The sequence below is a fragment of the Ursus maritimus genome, unplaced genomic scaffold (genome assembly GCF_017311325.1).
Source record: "Ursus maritimus isolate PB19 unplaced genomic scaffold, ASM1731132v1 scaffold_22, whole genome shotgun sequence".
Classification (NCBI taxonomy): Eukaryota; Metazoa; Chordata; class Mammalia; order Carnivora; family Ursidae; genus Ursus; species Ursus maritimus.
This window is the reverse complement of record NW_024424675.1, coordinates 4,216,870-4,238,756: the sequence shown is the minus strand read 5'-3', so window position 1 is coordinate 4,238,756 and position 21,887 is coordinate 4,216,870. Positions and strand designations below refer to the sequence as shown.

The window sequence follows — 21,887 nt, the reverse complement described above, 5'->3', positions numbered from 1 at the left end:
AGAAAAGAAAAGAAAAGAAAAGAAAAGAAAAGAAAAGAAAAGAAAAGAAAGACTACTTGGTAGTTCATGAACGATTCAAGGTCACTGATAAGTAGCTACAATTTCAAGGGTAAATTCTGAAACATTCTTTATACCTCTAATTGGTCAAGAAGACCTAGTAATAACATAAAATGCTCTGAAACTTCTTGAATCTTTCCTATTCCTTCTTCCCATTCCCAGTGCTACCATCTTAATTCTCATCATTTTTAAGTTCTATATTTGTTTAACCGCTTCCTAATTAATCTGTTTCCAGGCCCAACCTCCCACTCTATCCTACCACTGTCACATTTTCAAATCCATCTTCCAAACTGAGTCCAGAATAATCTCTGTGAAGTACAAACCAATCCTATCACTTGCCTGCTTGACATTCATATGGCGAATCAGGAGTCAGAGTTCCTGTTCCCCTCTCTGCCCTCTGCCCACTGGCAGGGCTCTTCCCAGGAGAGGAAGGCCAGGGACTGGCCACATCCTACCCTGCACACCCAGGATCCACAAGGATGGGCTATCACTAGCGGCTCCTTTGACCTTTCTGTTTCCTTTTTAACCACCAATCATATTCCTTTGCAAGAAATTAAGATAACTCCCCATCTAGAAATGTCAGGACCCCACATTTATGAGTGAGGTCTTGTACAAAAACATCCTAAGTACTAAAACAATAGTTTTTAAATATTTTTAAATGACCAGAATAATTTTCTTCAAATAATATCTACTGCAGAAACCCACCAATAGCACTTTTGAATTTGACAACATAGGCTGAGGCTAGCTCATCTAGTACTACGTAAGTCACAGAACAAAGTTGAAATTAGGTTGGTGCAATGCAAGTTCAGCGGAGAGAAGAAGTAGGAATGTGACGAAATCTGATCTACATTTTTGAAAGATCAATGTAGTTGTTGTGTGTAGAAGAGCTGAAACTACTGAGAATTTTAATGTGTTCGATGTATTTTCACAAACCCTAATTTAACCTGCAAAAAGTCCTATGCACTTTTCACCTTGTGGGCTACCATGATAAGAGAGTCACAGAATACCTGATCCTCGCTGGTTAATCCCAGGTGCATCACAAGGTAAAAATGCACCAGGAAGTCCGAGTTTGGCAGAACGTCCTGGCGTCTGGTCATCATGGCACAGATCAGTCTGTACGCTTGTAGTTTGCCTTCCTTATACTCATTTGGCAATGTTGTCGCCTGCCAAGGAGATGAGGTTTAAAGATTTAATCAACTCCAGCTGCAGAGCATTTCGACATTTCATTTACTTCTCAGTATTCCATAAGAGTTGTTTATGGAGATGAGGGATGCAGTGGCTTTAGTAAGATTCAGCTTGTCTTCAAAACGTGCAGTCTTGGGCAATTACATTTTTTAAACTCAATTTCAGAAAGGAAGAGGAAATTGCAATAAAGGAATAAACATATCCACTTGCCTTAAATAGCCATGATGCAAACATTCTGAGTGGTGGGATCAGGACTGGTGGAGACGGAGAAGACTGGTTATCCAGGCTTATTGCCAGATTGTCCCGTATCTAAGTCACAGAGAGGAGAATTTTAGGAAAGGCCATGCTTAGTTTATCCCAACAATATTTCAATATTGTGTTCCATGGCCAAATAGTTGCTTCTCATTAAATTTCTGTACATTGAATGAAAACCTACAACATTTACAATTTTTTCTTTTACTGTGAGATCGACTGTCATTTTGAATTGTGTTCCACTTACTGGACATAGTGTTAGATTTAATACAAAACTGGGGCATTGTTTTCCCTTGAGTGTTAATACCTGCAGAAGCCCTGAACTCTACATGGTAAGGAATGGGTTAACAAGTTATACCGTATAAAATATAAATCATTTTTGAAAACAACAACAACAACAACAACTTAATAACCTAGGGAAATCGTACATTATAAACAAAAACCAGAATGAAAACTGTATGTATTCTAAGAGTCTACCTTTGTAAAAATGTATTTACCTACAGAAATAAAACAATATATTTATACTGGTTATTTCTGTGGGATGATGATGTTAATTTTCTTCATATATTTTTCAAATTTTGTACAATAAAACCAGTGTCACTTTTATAAAGAAAACAAAACTACTCAGTACCCTATCCTTTAATGTCCTATAGTAATATTCTACATATGCATAACTTCTGCATTTATAAAATGACCAAACTATAAGTTATTTATTATTTATTCTTTGACAACCAAACATACTTTGTCTACACACCTAATCTGTGTTCCAGAATATGTTCCAGAATACATTAATTGCAACAACGTTTTTATGTTAAATGATAAATCAATTTCCCCCTCTTAGAATAAAAGGTAATGTAGCAGGACATACCTTTGCTAGTTTGTACCAGAGTTCATAGAGATAGCCAAACACTTTGGCATGAATCTTGGGTGACTGGATATTATTCACATCCCCGAGGATTCCCAAGATTCTTCGCCATAACACAGCGGCAGAGTCTGGGTGCCAACCAGTGAGGTTCCCTCCAGCAATTATACTACAGTCATCTGCAAGGCACTCACTGCTATCTATGGAGAAAAACATGTCTGTAAACACAATCTTGATTTCATCATTACAGCCTTTTCTCTTTAATGCAAATTACTGATGCTTGACAATTTATGTATTCAGAGTAAAATAATTAAGATGAAAAGTGTGTAATGGCTGACGATTTGAAAGGATAGAAAAGCTGAATCAGTGAAGAAAGGTCAAATGCCTGGTTCTTTGAACTAAAAGGACAACAACCTAGAGATGATAAAACAGTTTCTGGAGATCCTGGGAAGGGTTTCATAAAGCAGGGGAAGGAGGAGAACCTTGAGCCGGACGGGTAGGGAACAGGGCCATGAAAAATAGGTGGCCAGGGAAGGCCTCATTGCTGGGGTGGCATTTATGGTGGCTGTTATTAACTCAGGTTTATTGGGGTATAATTTGCTTACAATAAATTTTATCCTTCTTACACTCAAGGAGTTTTCAGAAGTGTATATAATCATGTAACTGTTACCACAAACTGCCATGAAAATTGATATAAGGAATAACCTCCTCACTCCAAAAGGGCCCCTTTATATTGAGTCCCCTCCCCCCTCTTCTTTGCCCCTTGCAACCACTGTTTTCTTTCCCTATAGTTTTGCCTTTTCCAGAATGTCATATAAATGGAATCCTACAGTATACTTTAAGTCTGGGTGCTGTCACATAGCTTAACGCATCTTAAGATCCATCCATGTGGTTGTTTCTTCTTCAGATGAATATTCCATTTTATGGATGTATCCTACTTTATCCATTCACCTGTTGAAGGACATTTGGATAGTTTACTGTTTTTAATGATTATAAATAAGGTTACCATAAACATTTGTTTATAGGTTTTTATGTGAATGTATGTTTATAGTTCTCTTTTAAAGACCAGAATCACAAAATGACAGATGGTATTTCTTTGATATTTCTTCCTTTCAGTGGGCCATATCTTCCAGGGATGCCTGAGAAAGGGGCATGTCTCTACATATCTTGAAGTGTTTGTTCCCTGATTTGTAGTCCACAGTTTGGTTGGGTATAGAATTCTGTGATGGAAACGCTTTGCTCCAATTTTTTATAGTTTCCTTTGTGATTTCAAAGTCAGCAGCTTCTGATGCTTGAAATTATTTCATGAAAAGTTATTAACTCCGCAAAATTTTAGTATCCTCTTTTTATACCTCGTGTTCAGAAGCCTCATGAAGTGCCCTGGTATCTATTTCCAGCCACTGTATTTGCCAGTTCATTGGTGCTTTCAACTACAATACCCGTGTTGTACTGACTTCCGTTGACTTGATTTTATTTCTTTTGTATTTTTAATATCCAAAAGCTCTTTCTTGTTTTCTATTCATTTTAATACTCTTGATCCTTGTTTCATGGATGCAATGTATTCTTATTTCTCTAAAGATATTAATAGATTAAAATTTTATTTCTTCCCAGACTATTCCTTTTTTTTTTATTCTAAATTTTAAATAATGTGTTATATTAGCTTCAGTTGTACAATATAACAATTCAACAATTCTATACGTTACTCAGTGCTCATCAAGATTAAGTGCACTCTTAATGCCTTTGGTGTGGGGATGGGTGAAACAGACTCCCTTTTTTCCCCCAGACTCCTTTTAAAGATCTGTTCCACCCTACTTCATCCCATATTCTTATATTTGTCTCATATTTTTCATATTAGAGATCCTCTTCAAATAGCTGGGGGTTCTTGGCTATCTGTTCATACTTAAGAATAGTCCACAAAGAGCTGAAAGAAGTATAGTGCACAGGTATGATCTTCATTGAGTTTTACCACGTTCTCAGAGAACCTCAGTCATATGTATCTTTAGGGTTTTGGGGTTTTTTTCTGAACTCAAATTCTAGGAAAAAGACTCTCTACTGCTCAGAGTATGCAAACTATTTAGTTCTTTTGTTTTCAAGATAGCACCTCTACACTCAGCTCTGTATTGATGACTCCAGGCCAGAAACCTCCCAATTTATTTGCTTTTCCTTCTGGGATTAAATTCTGTCTCTTAAACAGACTTACAGTCTTCCTGGTTTTAACCCCACCATTACCTCCTACTTCTATAGCTACCTCTTATGGGCAATTTTCTAACCCTTTTAGGGAACCCGCAATAACTGCGGTCAGATTGCTTCTTGGCTTTCCCTAGTACTGACACAGGATTCGGTGTTCTCAGGTCTGCTGATGCCTTGGTCATGTTGGTCACTTCTGTCTTTTTCCTGCCATCCCTGTCCTTGTGGATTTATGTCTAACTTCAGACAAATGTCTAATTTAACATTCCCTATTGCTAACACCTTATGTAAGTATGGTACACCTGCTATAACTAATGAACCAATGTTGAAACATTGTTATGTAAAGTCCATACTTTATTTAGATCTCTTTAGTTTTTAACCTAATATCTTTTTTTTTCTGTTCCAAAATTCCATTCAGGATACCACATTACATTCAATTGCCCTTTCCTTCACCTCCTTTTGGCTGTGTCCTTGTTTCTGATGACCTTAATTGTTTTGAGGAGAACTGATCAGGTATTATACAGAATGTTCTTCAGTTGGGATTTGTCTGCTTTTTCATGATGGGCTTTTTTTTTTTTTTTTTGTATCTTCATTTGCTTTTGCATTTCTGAAGTGAACTTCTCTTAGTTCTGATGTCTGTTATGATGTTTCCCCAATATTCTTGGACTTCATTTGCTAATACTTTATTTAGGACTTTTGTTGATATGCTTTTAAGTGAGATGGACTCTTTTTCCTTTTTTACTACTGACCTTGTCTGGTTTTATTGTCAAGGTATCACAAGGTAAATAACAGAATTTAGGGAGCTTTCTTTCTAATCTCTGGAACAGGAAAAGATCGTTTCTCTTTTATTTGCAGTTTCAGTAAAACAGGGAATTGTCCTTTATTTTTATAAATCTGTTCAAATTAACTTACTGTATTATTTTTTAAGACTTATATTGTTTATAGTTCTGATCCCTTTTCACCCTCATTATTTTTTCCTTCACTAATCTTGCCTACTTGTCTATTTTATTAATGCTTTTAAAGACTGGTTTTTGATTGTCTTTGCTTTCTAGTGTGTATGTGCATGCTCTTAGCTTTATTAGTTCCTTTTCAATTAACTTCTATATGTTATTATTCTGCCATTCTTTCCNTAATTTTTTTAAATAGGACACACAGATCAATAATTTTCTCTTCGCATATACACACCTAAGGGCATATGTTTTCCTCCATATAAGTCTACAAAATCTAGAGATTTTGGAATTTCCTCCATTGTAGTTCAGTTTGAAATATTTTCTAATTGACAATTTCATTTCTTTTTGGACTGAATTTATTTGAAGTGCAGTTTTTAGTTTCTTAATGTATTTTTCTTTTATCTTTTTGTTCTTAATTTATTTCATCATATTCACAGGATGTGGTATAGTTTCAAAGCATGGACATGTGTTGAGACTTAATGATCTAATTGGTCAATTTCTATAAATGTTCCACATGCTTTCAAAAATCTCACATATTTTTTTAAAAAAGATTTTATTTATTTATTTGACAGAGAGAGAGACAGCCAGCGAGAGAGGGAACACAAGCAGGGGGAGTGGGAGAGGAAGAAGCAGGCTCCCAGCGGAGGAGGGAGCCGGATGCGGGGCTGGATCTCAGGACAATGGGATCAGGCCCTGAGCCCAAGGCAGATGCTTAATGACTGAGTCACCCAGGAGCCCCTAAAAATCTCACATATTTTTCATTTAATTTCAAAGGTTTTTATATATATCCATTCAATCAGGATTAATTGTATCATGTATTTCTTCTGTATTCCAATGTTTTTTTTTTGCTAAACTCATCAATTAATGAGAACTCGTTGAAATTTCCTACTATGATTATGGTTTTATCAGTCAGTAGTTCCTTGTAATTCTGTCAAATTTTGCTTCATGTATCTGGAGGCTATGAAGTTCATATAAATTCAGAATTACTGCTCTCACTAATAAGTCATTTCTGCTTTAAAGTTTATGTGACTGACATACATACAGTTAGTACAGCAGTCTGTCTTTTTCCCTAGCTACTCATGTATTTATTTACTTACTTAGGATCTTCCTGTACATCATGTCTTAGGGTTACCTCTTGTAAACATTATATGGCTAGGTTTTATTTCTTCAATCTAACCCAAGAACTTCCGATTTGAACTGCAAGTTTACATGGTTTGCATTTATTGTAGTTGCTGACTACTTTGATTTCATTTCTGACATCTTATTTTCAGCTTCCTGTTCAAGCCACCTTTGCTTTGCTTCTCTCTTTTTTTATTTATTTGTTTATTTAAGCAATCGCCACACACACTATGGGGCTCGAACTCATAACCCCAAGACCAAGAGGCAGCATGCTCTTCCAACTAAGCCAGCTAGGCACCTGGCTTTGCTTCCCTTTTGAACCTTTGGAGGGAGTTTAAAGAGTTGTCTCTCACCTCCACCACTAATCCCCTTTCTCTATTGTCTTACAACATACATTGTTAACATAATCATTCCCAAAATTCTATTCCTCATCCCACACAAGTGGAGACAGACTGATTTCCAGGCAATTATCAACTCCCACTGAGTGTCATTTTGAGTATATAAGTTGTGGATGTTTTAAAGGCCTAATCAAAGAAGTTGAAGCACAATCTATGGATGTGAGGAACTCAAGTAGCCAACAAGGAGCAAGGAGTGAACCTGACAAGGAGCCAGGGCAGATCCAAGAACAGTTCTATATCCTTCCAAACTGCACCCACAACAGCTGCTGATAGCTTATTATATTAGTTATGGAAAGATCCCAAGACACTGAACAAAGGATTTAATAAGGATTGCACATAGTGTCATGGAAAGGCCTTCCAGAACACAGAAGCACTGTTCCTTCTTAGAGGAAAACACATCGGTATTTTCCACAGTGGTGTCATATAACCAGTTGAGGAGACACATTACAATGTGCAGATATAATCCAAGCTGGAATTCCTACATACCGTTCCTGAAAGATAGAAGGTAGAGAAGCAAAAACCTTATTATGGGCCTTCTAGGTTCGACTTCCATAAAGCCTCAGAAGAGAGACACCTTCCTAATGTTTAATCAGTAAAATAAGTGCATCTGTCAGTCTGAAAAGTTATGCTGAAGCCTTAGTGAATGCCTGCAATCAATATAAGCCCCTAAGTGAACAAATAGCATAAATGGCATTTATTTTTCTGATTAAGAATGTCATGATGTCTTTAATCCCTTGAGGGGTTAAAAAAAAAAAAAAAGGAAGTGGATTAGATGATTTACAGCTTTGTTTCATCCTCTACTACCACCCAAAATGCAGCCATCCAAAGACAGATCAGCTCCCAGCATTCCAATCACACTGGAACTCTGGCTGAGCAACAACTCCAAGTAAATGTAGGCCAGGTACCTCATCACCTGTACGTCCCTGCTACCTGCCAACTAACACAGTCTCCGTAATGGAAGAATTCCACGTAGAAAGTCTGTTTTAATACTGCTTTGCTCTCAGAAAAATTTATACTTCAATGATAAAATCCTAGGAAACATCCTTCACATTATCAAAATATGCTGAGTCCCCTAGAAGTATTGAAGTGATTGCATGCTCAATATTACTGTGAATTTTTTTTTAATGAATTGAAATGTTTTTGCCCCAAATTATTCCACTCATGGCATAAGTAACAGAACAGATGCTGACATTTTACATGTAGATGGTTCCTCAGTGAAGCAGCATTTAATTAAAAATGGGGATTTGAGAGATTTCAGAAAATTTCATGTGCACCCTAAAAATACCAAGTATTTAGTTTATTTTCTTTTTTATGAGCAAGCTAGCATGCTAGTCTAGTACTGTTTTGCTTCATTATTACTAAATGCTACAGAGTCATTTAAGAAATTTTATTGAAGTGGAAATTCTCACAAACAAAATCATGTCATCTTTCTCCAAACACACATGATTTTAGTAGAGAAATCTGAAGTATAGAACTTTGCAAACATGCAAAGGATTTGAGCCATGAAATATCCTTGTAATTGGTAAAACACGCCCTTAGAGACCACATGGAGATTTCACATGGCTGCAATTTTATATAGATTTGGTAGAATGTTGAAACATAGCTAGCACTTTGCGGATGAATTTTCCCTTTCAATTTGAAAACTAAACAAAAGGCACAAACCCAAAGGTTCGACTGAAACACCTTCATTCTGGGACCAGAAAAATCAGGCCTGGATTTTGATGATCAAAAGTGGAGAAGTAGGGGCGCCTGGGTGGCTCAGTCTTTAAGCGTCTGCCTTCGGCTCAGGGTCTGATCCCGGTGTTCTGGGATGGAGTCCCACATCAGGCTCCTCTGCTGGGAGCCTGCTTCTTCCTCTCCCACTCCCCCTGCTTGTGTTCCCTCTCTCGCTGGCTTGTCTCTCTCTGTCAAATAAATAAATAAAATCTTTAAAAAAAAAAAAATTGGAGAAGTAGCTGGTTGGCATTCTGTTGACCACCATTACAGCCTAACGCTCCTCTTCTTTCTCATCTGCTTTCCAGACATACATTATTCATTTTAAAGATTTTAGAAGGTGAGCAACCAATCCCATGGTAGTCTATCACTGTTATTTTTCTTTATAATATTTCACGTCTTCAAAGTTGATCAAAGCCTAGTGAAAATGCTGAAGTGTGCACAGTGGCAGAGAAGGCTCACAAACCTTGTTCCTTCAAGAACAGTTTTGGTGGCAGGTAACAGTGAATGTAATTCACACGCACAGCTATAATTAAAAGCATAATTGGTAAAAAGATTTCTGTAACATTTGGAGGCAGGACTGTGATAAATACACCAAATGAAAGAGATTTTGAAACTGAATCTTACATACTTTCTATTCTTAAAAAAGGTTAAAATTTAATTGTTGTTTTTAACTGAATAAAACAGTAGCCTGCAACTTAAAGTTTATTCAATTATTGATTCAAGTATTTATTGAATGTTCTCTCCTGATATGTACCATTCTAGGAGCCAAGAAGCTGCTGTGACCACAACCAACAACCCCCCACTCCTAAAGCTTATATTCCAGTGGGGGAATACCAAAGAGCCTCCTCCAAATAAACTAAAATGTTTGATACAATATCTTACTGAACCTTGTCTTAAAATGTATCACTGACCTGACAGGAACCTGGAAAGGAAAGAGCACCAAAGCCGGCTTGTACCCTTTGGAGTTCTGCAAACCCTTGGAATTCTTCAAGTTTTTCTGATAATGAAAAATTTTTCAGTATGCTAAAACTGAATTAATGACTGATATTTTTCTTATTGATATTGACTGATAATGATTTATAGCTTTTTTTTTCCTTTTCCTTTTTTCCATTTTGTTTAAGAAAATCTTCCCTAACTCAAGGTCTTAGACATGTTTTTAGAAAATGTTTTCTTCTAAAAGTTTTAAAATCTTTTCACATTTCAGCATTTTATCCATCTGTGACCATGGTGTGAGGTAGGGATTCTATTTCATTTTTCTCCGTATAGCTAAATACTTGCCCACAGGCATTTGTTGAATAATATGTTCTTTCCTTGCCAGATCTGGAATGCCAATCTTTCATATATCACAATTCCATGCCTGTGTGGATTCAATACATATTTTATATTCCATTCCTTTAGTCTCAGTTGTCTATCCCTTGATTAAAACTTTCTTTAAAAAAACTTAAAACACTTATCACACTGCTTGTGGCTATTAGGATAAATGTTCTCTGTCTTCTTGGTAAGTTCTTAAGTCAGACATAGCTATGACTTATTCATCTTTTTATTTCTTATAGCATAAATATCAGTATTTCTAGATTGTAAATTGATTCGCTAAATAAGAGATGAGGTCAATAGCAATACTGTTTCCTAGCTATAAAGTCATAAATATTCCTCCCCTCCAAGATAATGCTAAGTGAAATAAGTCAAGCAGAGAAAGACAACTATCATATGATTTCTCTCATCTATGGAACATAAGAACTAGGATGATCGGTAGGGGAAGAAAGGGATAAAGAAAGGGGGGGTAATCAGAAGGGGGAATGAAACATGAGAGACTATGGACTATGAGAAACAAACTGAGGGCCTCGGGGGGGGGGGGGGAATGGGAGAGACCGGTGATGGGTAGTAAGGAGGGCACGTATTGCATGGTGCACTGGGTGTTATACACAACTAATGAATCATCGAGCCTTACATCGGAAACCGGGGATGTACTGTATGGTGACTAACATAATATAATAAAAAATCATTATAAAAAAAAATAAATAAATATTCCTCCCCTCCAAAATCATTACCTCAACAGAACAAAATTAATGTATGTATAAGGCATATTTTATTACTTTCTATATTCTTTTTTTAATAATAATAATTTTTTATTATGTTAGTCACCATACAGTACATCCCTAGTTTTTGATGTAAAGTTCCATGATTCACTATTTCATATTTTTGAGTAACACCCAGTGTTATTTTCTGTATTCTTGATGCTCTGCCACCTAGGGTTTTCCTGACCAGGAAGACACTGCCACTCCACAGGTTAGCTAACTCCTAGAGATAGCAAACAGTTCATGTGTCTTTCATATGTAAACCCACCAACCCAATACTCATCCTTTCCAACTACCTCCTTTCTCTAGCTGCTACATATCAAAGCCTAAGCACCACAGAATCAGGAACCAGGCAGCTAGTCAATGCTCCAAAATCAGCTGAATTTACTCAAACTAGGCAATCCTAAATGTGCTTTGCCAGCCTTGCCTTGAAAGGACAATAAAAGCTGTTGCCTATGTTTCCTTTTCTCTCTGTCTCTCTCTTCCCCTCTCCTGACCAACCCTGATGCTTCCCCTTGTGTCTCCACTTACCCCAGCATGGCATACCCATGGCCCTGTTTCTACAGATCTATGAGTATAAACTTCTTCCTTCACAACAATCATTTCCATGTCTTCCTGTCTTGCCATACTTGATTAAAACAAATCCCCATTTTGAAACGAAGAAAAATAAATTTAGCTGTTATTTTCAGCAAACATGTAATAATGTAAATGAGAAAACAAATATAAAACTGTTAGCTTGCCAGTGATGAAGGAATTCAAGATTTTAGAAGCAGTTTATTATCCTAAACATTTCATAATTGGTAGGATTATTCAATGAGAAAGAAGGATACACTCAAATTGTTTGATTATTCTCCTTGCATGTCCTAAAGATCAGGCTAACATGAGTTTTATTTTGCATGTTTATGAAGAAATTGTTCTCTTAAGAACAGAAAGTTAAATTCAGAACTGTGATAATCCTTAAACCTTATCATATTACAGTTTGTCCTTTTCACAGATGACAAGATGAACTATTGAACTGAGTGTACTGATTCTCTATATTAGTATTTCAAAGAAGAACAAAGTATTTGGAGGAGTTAATCACAACATAGAGTGCATCATATAAAATTACCTCACACAAGTTTATTAAATTGACCTGTCCCATGCATACTCTGAAATGGGATCAAAACTAATCTTCCCAAAGGACGGACAAAAGAAGTAGGCACCCAATTCTCTTTCTTTTCAATAAAAATAATTAAAGCTAGTTCTTGTTTAAGTACATTCAACTTACTGAAAATTCACTATTGCCTTTGACAGTGATATGATGATGATTTCCTTTGGATATCTGTATATTAGACCCAAAGAAGCCATTTATTCCATAAAAGTATAGATAATTCTCAAATAGTTTAAAGGGGTTTGCAGTTGTAATTTGAACAGCAACGCAGTAGAAAGGAGCAGACATAGTGCTGCACTGGAGTCAAAGTACTTTGGAAGCCAGTTCCCACTCTGGTAAATTACTCTCTAGCCAGACAGTATGATTTTTCTGTGTCTCAGTTTCTCCATTTCTGAAACAGTATTTATAAGACTTGGCCTGTTTACCATACAGAATCAGAGAAGATGTCTCAAAATTCTTTGTAAACTGTTAAATCCCTTTTAAATTTACAGTATTATTATTTAAAATTATTACATATCTTTATATATCATTATATATATCAGGAATTTTAATCATTTTTAAAAGAATCAAAAATTTGAGAAGCATAAATTGCTACCCAATAATTTATAAAACTAAGCAGAGAATTTTGCCAATCATTTTCTCACTGACTCTGCAAAGCTTCTACCATTGGCAGCTTTGAATACATAAACCAAAGATGTCCACTGTCTTTTAAGGACAGCACTGCAGTATTATAAGGCAATGCATCATTCACTTACGGTTAAATGGTTTGTTTTTCTTCGTTCATGAATCTATTCTAAATTAAAATACACACATTTAATACACATTAAGATCATACTTCTTGGTCTTATCTAGCTCATAGATAAACGATTTTTTTGACACCATTTTTCTATATAAATTTTATGAAGTTTTGATATTACTACATCAGCAATTTCCAAGAACACTAGAGATTGGTTAAATTTTATAAAATAATTAATGAAAACCAAAGTTTGCTTGGTTAAAAAAAAAAACTAAGGCAAAATTTTAGCCTTTATTTATAATTTTAAAATCATTTTTAGCATTTTAATGACACTTTTTACTCAACTTGTGCTTTCTAGTTTGTTGTTGTTCTCCTAAAATATATCTGCACATAAGCATGAATATGCTGGGCCAGGAAGGACTTGTGTGTGTGTGTGTGTGTGTGTGTGTGTGTGTGTGTGCGCGCGCGCCTGTGTGCATGTGTATAGCTAAAACTGCAGAGTGCTTCCACATGCACGGTTCTGTGCACCTGGCTTATGTGTTTATATATTTATTACTCCAATGACTCTATAGTAGGGACTATTACTATCTACATTTTACAAAAAAGAAATTGACAGAGAGATTAACTTGCTCAAGGCCACCCAACAATTCGTTGGCAAAGCCCAGACGCAGGTCCAGGAAGTTTGCCCTTGTAGTCCATTCATGAATCTTAAAAATATAACACTCGGGGGAGAAAAGTAGCAAAAAACACAGAATATGATACCATTTTTTAGAAGTCTAAAATCTAAATTACATGATACATGGTTTGAAGATGCAGATATATGTGGTTAAACTATAAAGAAATCAAGGGAATTATTATTGAATAAATTGGGACACCTAGGGTGACCGGATGACCAAAGAAGGGAAGGGACTTGAGAAGGGTCTAGAGAGAACTTCACTGGTGTGGGACCCATTCTATTTCTTAAGTTGGGTAGTAGGCTCAATGCTGATCATTTTATTACTATGGCCCATAACTTACATATAGGTGACAACTTACCTTGTATGTGTCAAACATTTTATTGTAAAAATTAAAGAAAATATTAATCAATAAGCTATTCAGACTCTTTGACTTATTCTGGATTTGTGATACACATGAGTTGGATAAGTCACACTTCTCTGTTTTCAGAGTCAAGCAAATCTGGGTGGGGAGAGCAAAGGCTTGGCATGAGTATCACCACTCCCTCCCATGGTGGACAGTGGTTGTCAGCATGGCTTGCTTCCTCCCATGTCTGACCACTGTTTCAGGATCATCTCCACACAGGACTCTGAGAATTCAGGACTGATTATGAACAGGTGTTTGGGGCTGCCACACCAATTTGGCTGGAGGTAGCACCCCATCATCATTGTGCTAAAGGATTCCTAGAATTCTTGCAACTGGGAAACTCTGGGATTCCCAAGTGGTAACACGGGTGCCTCTTTTTCAAAGATGCAGTTACCTGTTAAGTTTGAAGCATCGGTGGGACTCAGTTGTAACCAATGGCGGGCATCAGAGTCAGTCACAACATCTGTGGGAGTGTTCAGTTCTGGATCTTCCTCACAGGTTGGCCATGGGTTCATGGACAGCTCTGCCTCATTGTTATAGCCCAGAGCTGTGTCACTGCTGATACTTTCACCTGGCACAATGGAAGAACCAGTCTGAGATAACAAATAGCTGAAAATCAGGATGTTCCCAATTACCAATATGAAAGTAACTAAATAGCTGACACAGCAGGAATCATTCGCGGGATAGGGGCTCAAAAGCTGACATTGTGGAGGACAACAGAACAAAGCGCCCAGGTGCAGGGAATTAATGGTCATTATGAGTTCCCCTACATATCACCAAGTGACAATCTTTTCAAGAGAGTTTTCAATTCAGTTATCCCATATCCCCAAAAGATTACATCAAGTCCTTCAGCTTTCTACTGCAACCTACTCAACTACGAAATAGGCACAGATGGAAGAAGAAGATGGGAATTCCTTTCACCACAAATGCGAGTTCATTCTACCTGCTACAAGAGCCTAAGGATGCTTTTTACCTTGAGCTCAATGTTTAGACCTAAACCCAGAGTGAATAACCCAGAGTGAATCATCCAGGCTCACTGGGGGATGAGGTGTCCAACTGCAAAAGATTTTCTCCAAAAAAATTCTCCCCTTTAAACACTAAAAAGTTCTAATTTGTCATAATACAATGATGATTTCAAAGGCTATTAAGTCTTATAGAGTTATTTAGTCTGACACAAAACAGACCTAGACAGTCTGCTCCTCCAAGTCTTCTGTCTACTTCCTAACAGTTTTATGTGTCTACCCTTCCTGTCTGCTCACTCTTCTGTCTGCTCTTTGCATTTGCTGCTGACAGTCCCTCAGCCTTGCTGCTTCTAATCTGCTGTCCTCTCTTCACGTGCCAAGAGCTGCAAGTTGTCCTAGCCACTAGATAAACTGAAAGTTGCCCCAGTAACCAACCTGTCAGGTCCGTAACTTCATCTGCCACAGAACTCCAAGCCAACAGGGTCTGAAAGTGGAGCCTGAGAGGAGCTCCCCTGCCTCCACCCAAACCACCCTAGATCTGCAGCAGTTGTTTACTATGCTTCTGAGAAGGGGGCAGCCAGGCAGCTGACTTCAGGGAAGCAGATTATTAGGGCCATAGTTTACATACAGTACATAATATGTCTACAGATTTGAATCAAATTTCATTTTTTAAATACTTATACCATTGACTTCAATGTACTCCTGAAGCATTTTGCTCCCAGACTGTGGGAACTTTCTGGGGAAGATCATTTTTCCTTCTGGGTCTGTTTGCTCACCCAGCCATTGGCCTTGCTTGTGCCCCTCACCTGGAGAAAGGGCCAAGGTGGAAGGACAGGCCTCTATGGCACACATAATGGACTAGATCTCTTTTACTGTACATTGGACTAACCATCCATCAATTCTGGAATTCCAGGAATAAAAATGTCCCACTTCACAACCATGTCTCTTCAAAGGATAAGATACCATACAAGTCAGAGAGTAGAAGAAAACAAAATAGATCGACTCTGAAGTTGGACGAACACAGACTGCATTTCCTGGAACTTACTCTTCTGTCTTTCCTTACATTTTCCTTGTGTCTGCTGCAAATCATCTTTTAAATCCAATTCAGCAGGGCTGCTGCTTCTTCGAACTAAGATCTTCAGACAAAAAGAAACAATGCATTTGTTACAGGAAAGTTCTAATTTTTATGAGACTGTTAAGTTTCTAGTCCACATTTCTAAAGAAAAAGAAACAAACAATAATAATAGCAACAAAAATTGAATGATGTTTTCCATTTGAAGGATATGTGTTCACAAATTACTATAATTGAATTACAAATTACTCAAGATCTGAAATTTTTGGCTTCTTCTTTGTCAAGTGACATCCAATTAAATTGATCTACTGAGAAGGGATGCCAGTTTCTATGGAAATAATTTAAAGTTTTATTTGTACCTCTGCTTGAGCACACATACATAGTGAAACCAATTCTGCAGAAGGTCTGAGTTCCCCAGGAATGGTGAAGGTGCTGGTAGGGAAGGTGTAAACTCCACCCAGACATCTAAAGGTCACTTAGTGCCTCCTTGTTAAATGTGCAACAGACTCTCCTGAGCACCACTCCACACTAAACCCTGTGTTAAATAGAGAGGACTAAAACATTTGGAGGCAATCCGTATCCTCTAAAATTTATAACTTGCTTGGAGAGACAAAACATACACATTACACAAAATGATTACAGTGTACATAAGCAAAATATGCAACTAAACTCTCTCTAAAAGGTATGCAGAATAAAGTGTTACCTTAATTGGCTCACAGTTACAGGAGAGCTGTTCAAGAAGGCAACAGACATGAAGTGGTAGAGAGAAGGCAGGAGGGGATTCAAGGCAGGAAGCACTGAGTGGTAATCAGCAAGTTCTATGTGCAGGAAAAGAAGCTGATTATATAGCAGGCCATGCAAGGCAGTCAGGTGAAGAAGGAAAATGTTAAGAAGAAAATGCAGACCACCTTCTAAAAGAGGTAGCTGCCAACTGGCCTTCAACATCAGGCTTACAAATTTCAACCCAATACTGACAAAATGAGCAACTGTATGTTCCAGACAATGGTTTACTGTGATTAAAAATACAACCAGAAAGATGAGTCTAGTAGTTATCTGTGGGATAGATTAAAATTAAGAAGAAAATTGCTATGGAACTGTTACAGTGATTAAGGAATGAGAGGATAAGGCTTTTGACGGTGGAAAAGGAGAAGAAAAGACAAATAAAATGCTGTAGAATGACAGACAAGAGCCTATATGAGAGCTGTATATGGGAGTGGAGGAAAATTAAATCACAAAAGGATATGAATCTAGGGGACCATGAGAACGATGGTGACGAAGGAAGGAAGGAAGGAAGGAAGGAAGGAAGGAAGGAAGGAAGGAAGGAAGGAAGGAAGGAAGGAAGGAGAAAAGAAGGTAGGAAGGATGGGAGGAAGGAAAGAAGGAAGGGAGGAAGCATAAGAACAAAGGAACTTAAGAAGACTTCTGATGTTTTAATTTTCATCTTTGTGCTAAATATCCAAAGCAAATGTATTTTAAGTGGGCAACAAAACTCCAGGACTAGTGAGATAGAGGAGAAAGTCAGGAATGAAGAAGTAACATTTAAGGTCTTCCAGGGCAAAGTGTATAAAAAACCTGGGGTTCAATGAGCCAACTAAAGGGAAGACTACTAAACAAGCAAACAAATGAAAAGGAGGGGCTGAGATGTATAATTAAAAGACAGAATAATTATGAAGCTAAAACACAGAAGTCGGTCATGGATGAAATATTCAGAAGACTAACACCACATGAAAAAATATTACCCAGCCTTAAAGAAGGATGATATATGCCTAATGTGATAATAGAGATATATCCAGAATCTTTTCTTAACTAAAAAGCAGAATGTGAGCACTTCTCACATGGAATTTCCTCCAGCTATAGAACTAAATTTTACATCAAAATCTCAGGCTCACAGAAAGCAGAACAGACCTCCTAGTGATCCATACTCCCTCCCAACAAAGTGAGCAGAAACCACAGTAGTGAAACAGGGCTGCCATAAGGGTAAATCTAGTATTACCACTGCTAGTGGCAAAAAGACTGAGAGTCCAGGATTAAAGTAGCACTCCTTGGTTCCTGGAAGAAACAAATGCACGTGTTGTCCTGGTGAACCTCCATCACTTCAGACATCCAGGTTTTCTGTAGATTAAGACCCATCAGCTAGGACACTCACAATCAATGATCACCAAACACCCAAAGAAATAAATCATCATGTACAAGAGTCTCAGAAAAAAACAAATATCAGACTTAGACCCTACCCCAAACCCTAAGGATTTCAGGTAATCAGAAAGAGAATTTAGAATTGTAATTTGTGACTATTTTAAAGGAATAAAAGATGGGAATCACAAAAGTGAGCAAGCAACAAGAGATTATTAGAAATTACAAGAAATGCTTGAAAAGAATTAACCTGAACTTTCAGAAGCAATAGCTATAATTGTTGAACTAAAATACTCAGTGGAAGTATTAAACAGCCAACTCCATATGAGTAGAGAGAACTATCGAACTGAATGAAAGACAGATCTGATGAATTACCCAGAATGTAGAAGAGGGCCAAGAAGAGTAGAAAATATGAAAGGAGACAAGAACATGGAAGGTAAAGTAAGAAGGCCTAAATGTATTTCTACTCAAAATTCCAGAAAAAAAGAGCTGAAAGAACAAAAAAGAGGCAATATTTGAAGAAATGATTATCAGGAATTTTCCAAAAACAATGGAAGAACAAGCATTCACAGATGCATGGCATATAGCATATACAAAAAGAACAAATGTATAAACTAAAAGAAAATGCCCATATAATATAATGCAGGAAGACTGAAGGACAAGGACAAAGAACAGCAAAGAACAACAACTAGACAGACTGGTCAGAAGAACTTTCAATAGCAACAATGAAAGACAAAAGATAGTAGAAAAATAGCCTTCAATAGAAGGTGGGACGAAGGGAGAAAGAAATAGGGGAACAACAGTAATTAAGATGTTATACTACTGTGTAGAGAGACAAAGTAACCAATGAGTCAAGATAAGTATATATGAGAGAAAGGTGTCATTTCAGATCAATGAAGGAAAAATGAATTCAATAAATGGGACCTAGGACAAGTGGTTATCCATGTGAAAAAAAATAAAATAAAATTAGATCCTACCTCACTCCATAAACAAGAATCAATTCCAGATGGATGAAAGACCTAAATGTGTAGAGCAAAACTGAACACTTATATTCTTATGCTTGTAGAGTTGACATTTTAAGATTTTCATAAAACCTAACCATAAAAATGGTTAACAAAAGTACCAAAATTAAGAACTTCTGTTCATCAACAGACCTTGAGAGAGTGAAAAGTTAAGCCACACACTGGAAAAAGGTTATTTGTCAGAAATATAACCAAAATAGGATCAGTCTTCAGACTGTATAAAGAATTAGTAAAAATAAAAGAGAAAAAGACAAAAAAAAATCAATAGGAAAATGGCAAAGACATCACATGAAACACACATGGTCAATCGACATGTGGAAAGATTTTAAAGATTATTGGTAATCTGAGAAATGCAAAATAAAATGAGATCCCTTACTTTCACCCATCTGACTCATAAAAATTTTTAAATCTGACAATAGCAAGTGTTGATGTGGATGAATGGGAACTCTTAACACATTGCTGACAGAAATATAAGTGGTGTAATCACTTCGGAAAACATGCATTCTCTTGTAAAGAACATTCTTATACTTTATGTCTCATTAATTCCATTCCTAGTCACTATAAAGAAAATCTTAAACATGTAGATCTTGAAACAAATACAATAGTATACATAGCTGCATCTGTCATTAAAAACAAGTTGAAACAGCCTAAACGTCCATCAACAAGAGTATGGAAAAATAAATTGTGGCGTATTCACAGTGGATTGTCATACAGCAGAGAAAACAGGCTACATGCCACAGTGTTGATAAATCTTAAAAATACATAACTGAGTAAACAAAGCAATAATATCACTTTAATAAAATTTTAAAATAAGGAAAACTAGAAAATATATTGTTTGGAAATACATACACATAGAGCAAAACTACAGAGCAAAGAAAGGACAATATAAACACAAAGCCAACATAATGCTGCTCTCTGAGGGGACAAGGGAGGTACCTACAGGCCAAAGCTACAGCACTGGAAAAATTCTAGTTCTTAAACTGGGTGGTGGGTATGTAGGGATTTATCTGATTGTTGAAATATATGTATGAAATATACATATATCGTTGAAATATACATACACATATATACAAAATATACATACATACATAAACTGGTATATGCCATTTTAAAAAATAAAGACAGAAAAACTTAACACTGGTTATCTTCTAGGCAGGGAGGACTAGTGAGAGGCTTTCTCTGTTTATTTTGCACCTTCCTGTGATGTTTGAGTTTTCCATTAATAGATACTAAATATTTTCTTTTAAATGACTAAGCAGGAATTACCTGCATGCATGAGATATGGGCTACTTTTTAATTTTCTTCTTTATACTTTATATTTGGTCTAAAAAAACCAATAAATGCTATTTTACATTTTTCTAAAAAAGAAATCATAACTGATCTTTGTAAAAACTCACTTATGTAGCAACTCATGTCAGGTGGAGCATACTACCTAAAGCAGTTATCAGGAATAGGGAATCTGAATATGTTTGACAGGCAAGGATACCTGCTTAAAAATATAGAGTGCTATGTACAGGCCAGAAGGTAAATTCCATTTTCATGTTAATCTTTTTCTATTTTTGTAATTTTATACAAAAAGCAAGCAAGCCTTTAAGAGATCTCAATAATCAATCACCAATCGCCAATAACCAACAGCCAATAACCCATCTAAAGGGAGAAATGTTTTAAAAGAAGGTATTGCTGCCACTAATAAATTTATTTATTTTGCTAATAATTTATATGCTTGTTTTTAATAACAAACTGATACAGTCTGAAAATATCTTACTGTTATTCCTTCATGTTCTTTCTTCACGTGTCCTTTATTTTCTTGAATAGGCCTGGGCTCTGAAGAACTCCAAGTCTGTACACTTTCTACCTTTTGACCTAGGGATTTTGGGGAAAAATTTACAAAATAAAATTTCAGATGATAAAATTAGAAAAAGATCTTCATATACAAGTAATTAATCAAATTTAGATATCCTAAGATATGTATAAAACAGGAGTTACAGATCTGGCAAACTGGTAGCCTATGGGTCAAGTCTACTTTATAGAATCTTTGATCCACAGAGCACTTTTAAGAGAGTGGACTGAATGCTATTCACTGTAGCCAACAAGTCCGCTTAGCACATTATGTTAGCACAAGGGAGGGCAACAAGACCTCTCCTGGGGGCCTTCAGAAAGTGATCTCAGAGGAAAGCTACCTGAGTTGGCCAGGTAAGCTGAGAGGAAAATAGAGTAGTATGGTGGCTCAGTATTACTCAAGAATAAAGACCGGGGAGAGAAAGCAAAAATAACCAGTATCAGTAATAAAAAAGGGAATATCGCTACAAAGTCTATAAACATTCAGATGGGCTCATAAGAGGCCAATAAATTTGAAAAAAAAATACATCAATGGAACAAACTCCTAGAAAAACACATCTTAATCTGAATCAAAATAGGAAAAGGAAAATCTTAATAGTCTTAAGATGACTTATAAATTTGAATGGTATTTTAAAATCTTCCTAGAAGAAAACTTTAGGCAACTGGTGGATTCTACCAAATATTTCAGAGGGGAAAAAAAATCACAACAGTCTTACACAAAACCTTTTGGAGAACAGAAAATCTTTCAGATAATACATCTCTCAAGTTACTTCTTAATTGTATTTTCTTATTTCAAGATTTCTAAGAGGGAACACTTGCCTACTCTTTTGATGAGACTATGCGATATCTTGTTGATAAAGAAGCTGGTTTATTTCTTACTTAACCAATGAAACCAGAACTAAATGATAAGCACCCTCACTGGCACCAGCCACCACTGAAACATGCGCTTTCCCTGACAAACACGGTGTCCGCTGTTTACAAGTCTAGCCATCTGACTCTGCTTTCCACGCCCTGCTGTTGCTGAAAGGTGTCGCAGACACCGTGTAGATGCATGTTATCACAGGTTATTGTTTTCAACCTCAGCAGAGTCCCCAA

The 21,887-nt window shown here is 36.6% G+C and overlaps 1 protein-coding gene across 1 annotated transcript in view; it reads right to left on the bottom strand.

Moving 5' to 3' along the window:
• Positions 1–21,887, bottom strand: part of RALGAPA2 (Ral GTPase activating protein catalytic subunit alpha 2) — a 209,556-nt gene that overhangs the window by 167,044 nt on the left and 20,625 nt on the right. Inside the window, 6 exon segments of the mRNA XM_040637933.1 lie at positions 1,065–1,220; positions 1,453–1,551; positions 2,363–2,556; positions 14,162–14,338; positions 15,775–15,865; positions 20,719–20,816. Of these exon segments, the coding sequence (XP_040493867.1) occupies positions 1,065–1,220; positions 1,453–1,551; positions 2,363–2,556; positions 14,162–14,338; positions 15,775–15,865; positions 20,719–20,816 (815 nt within the window).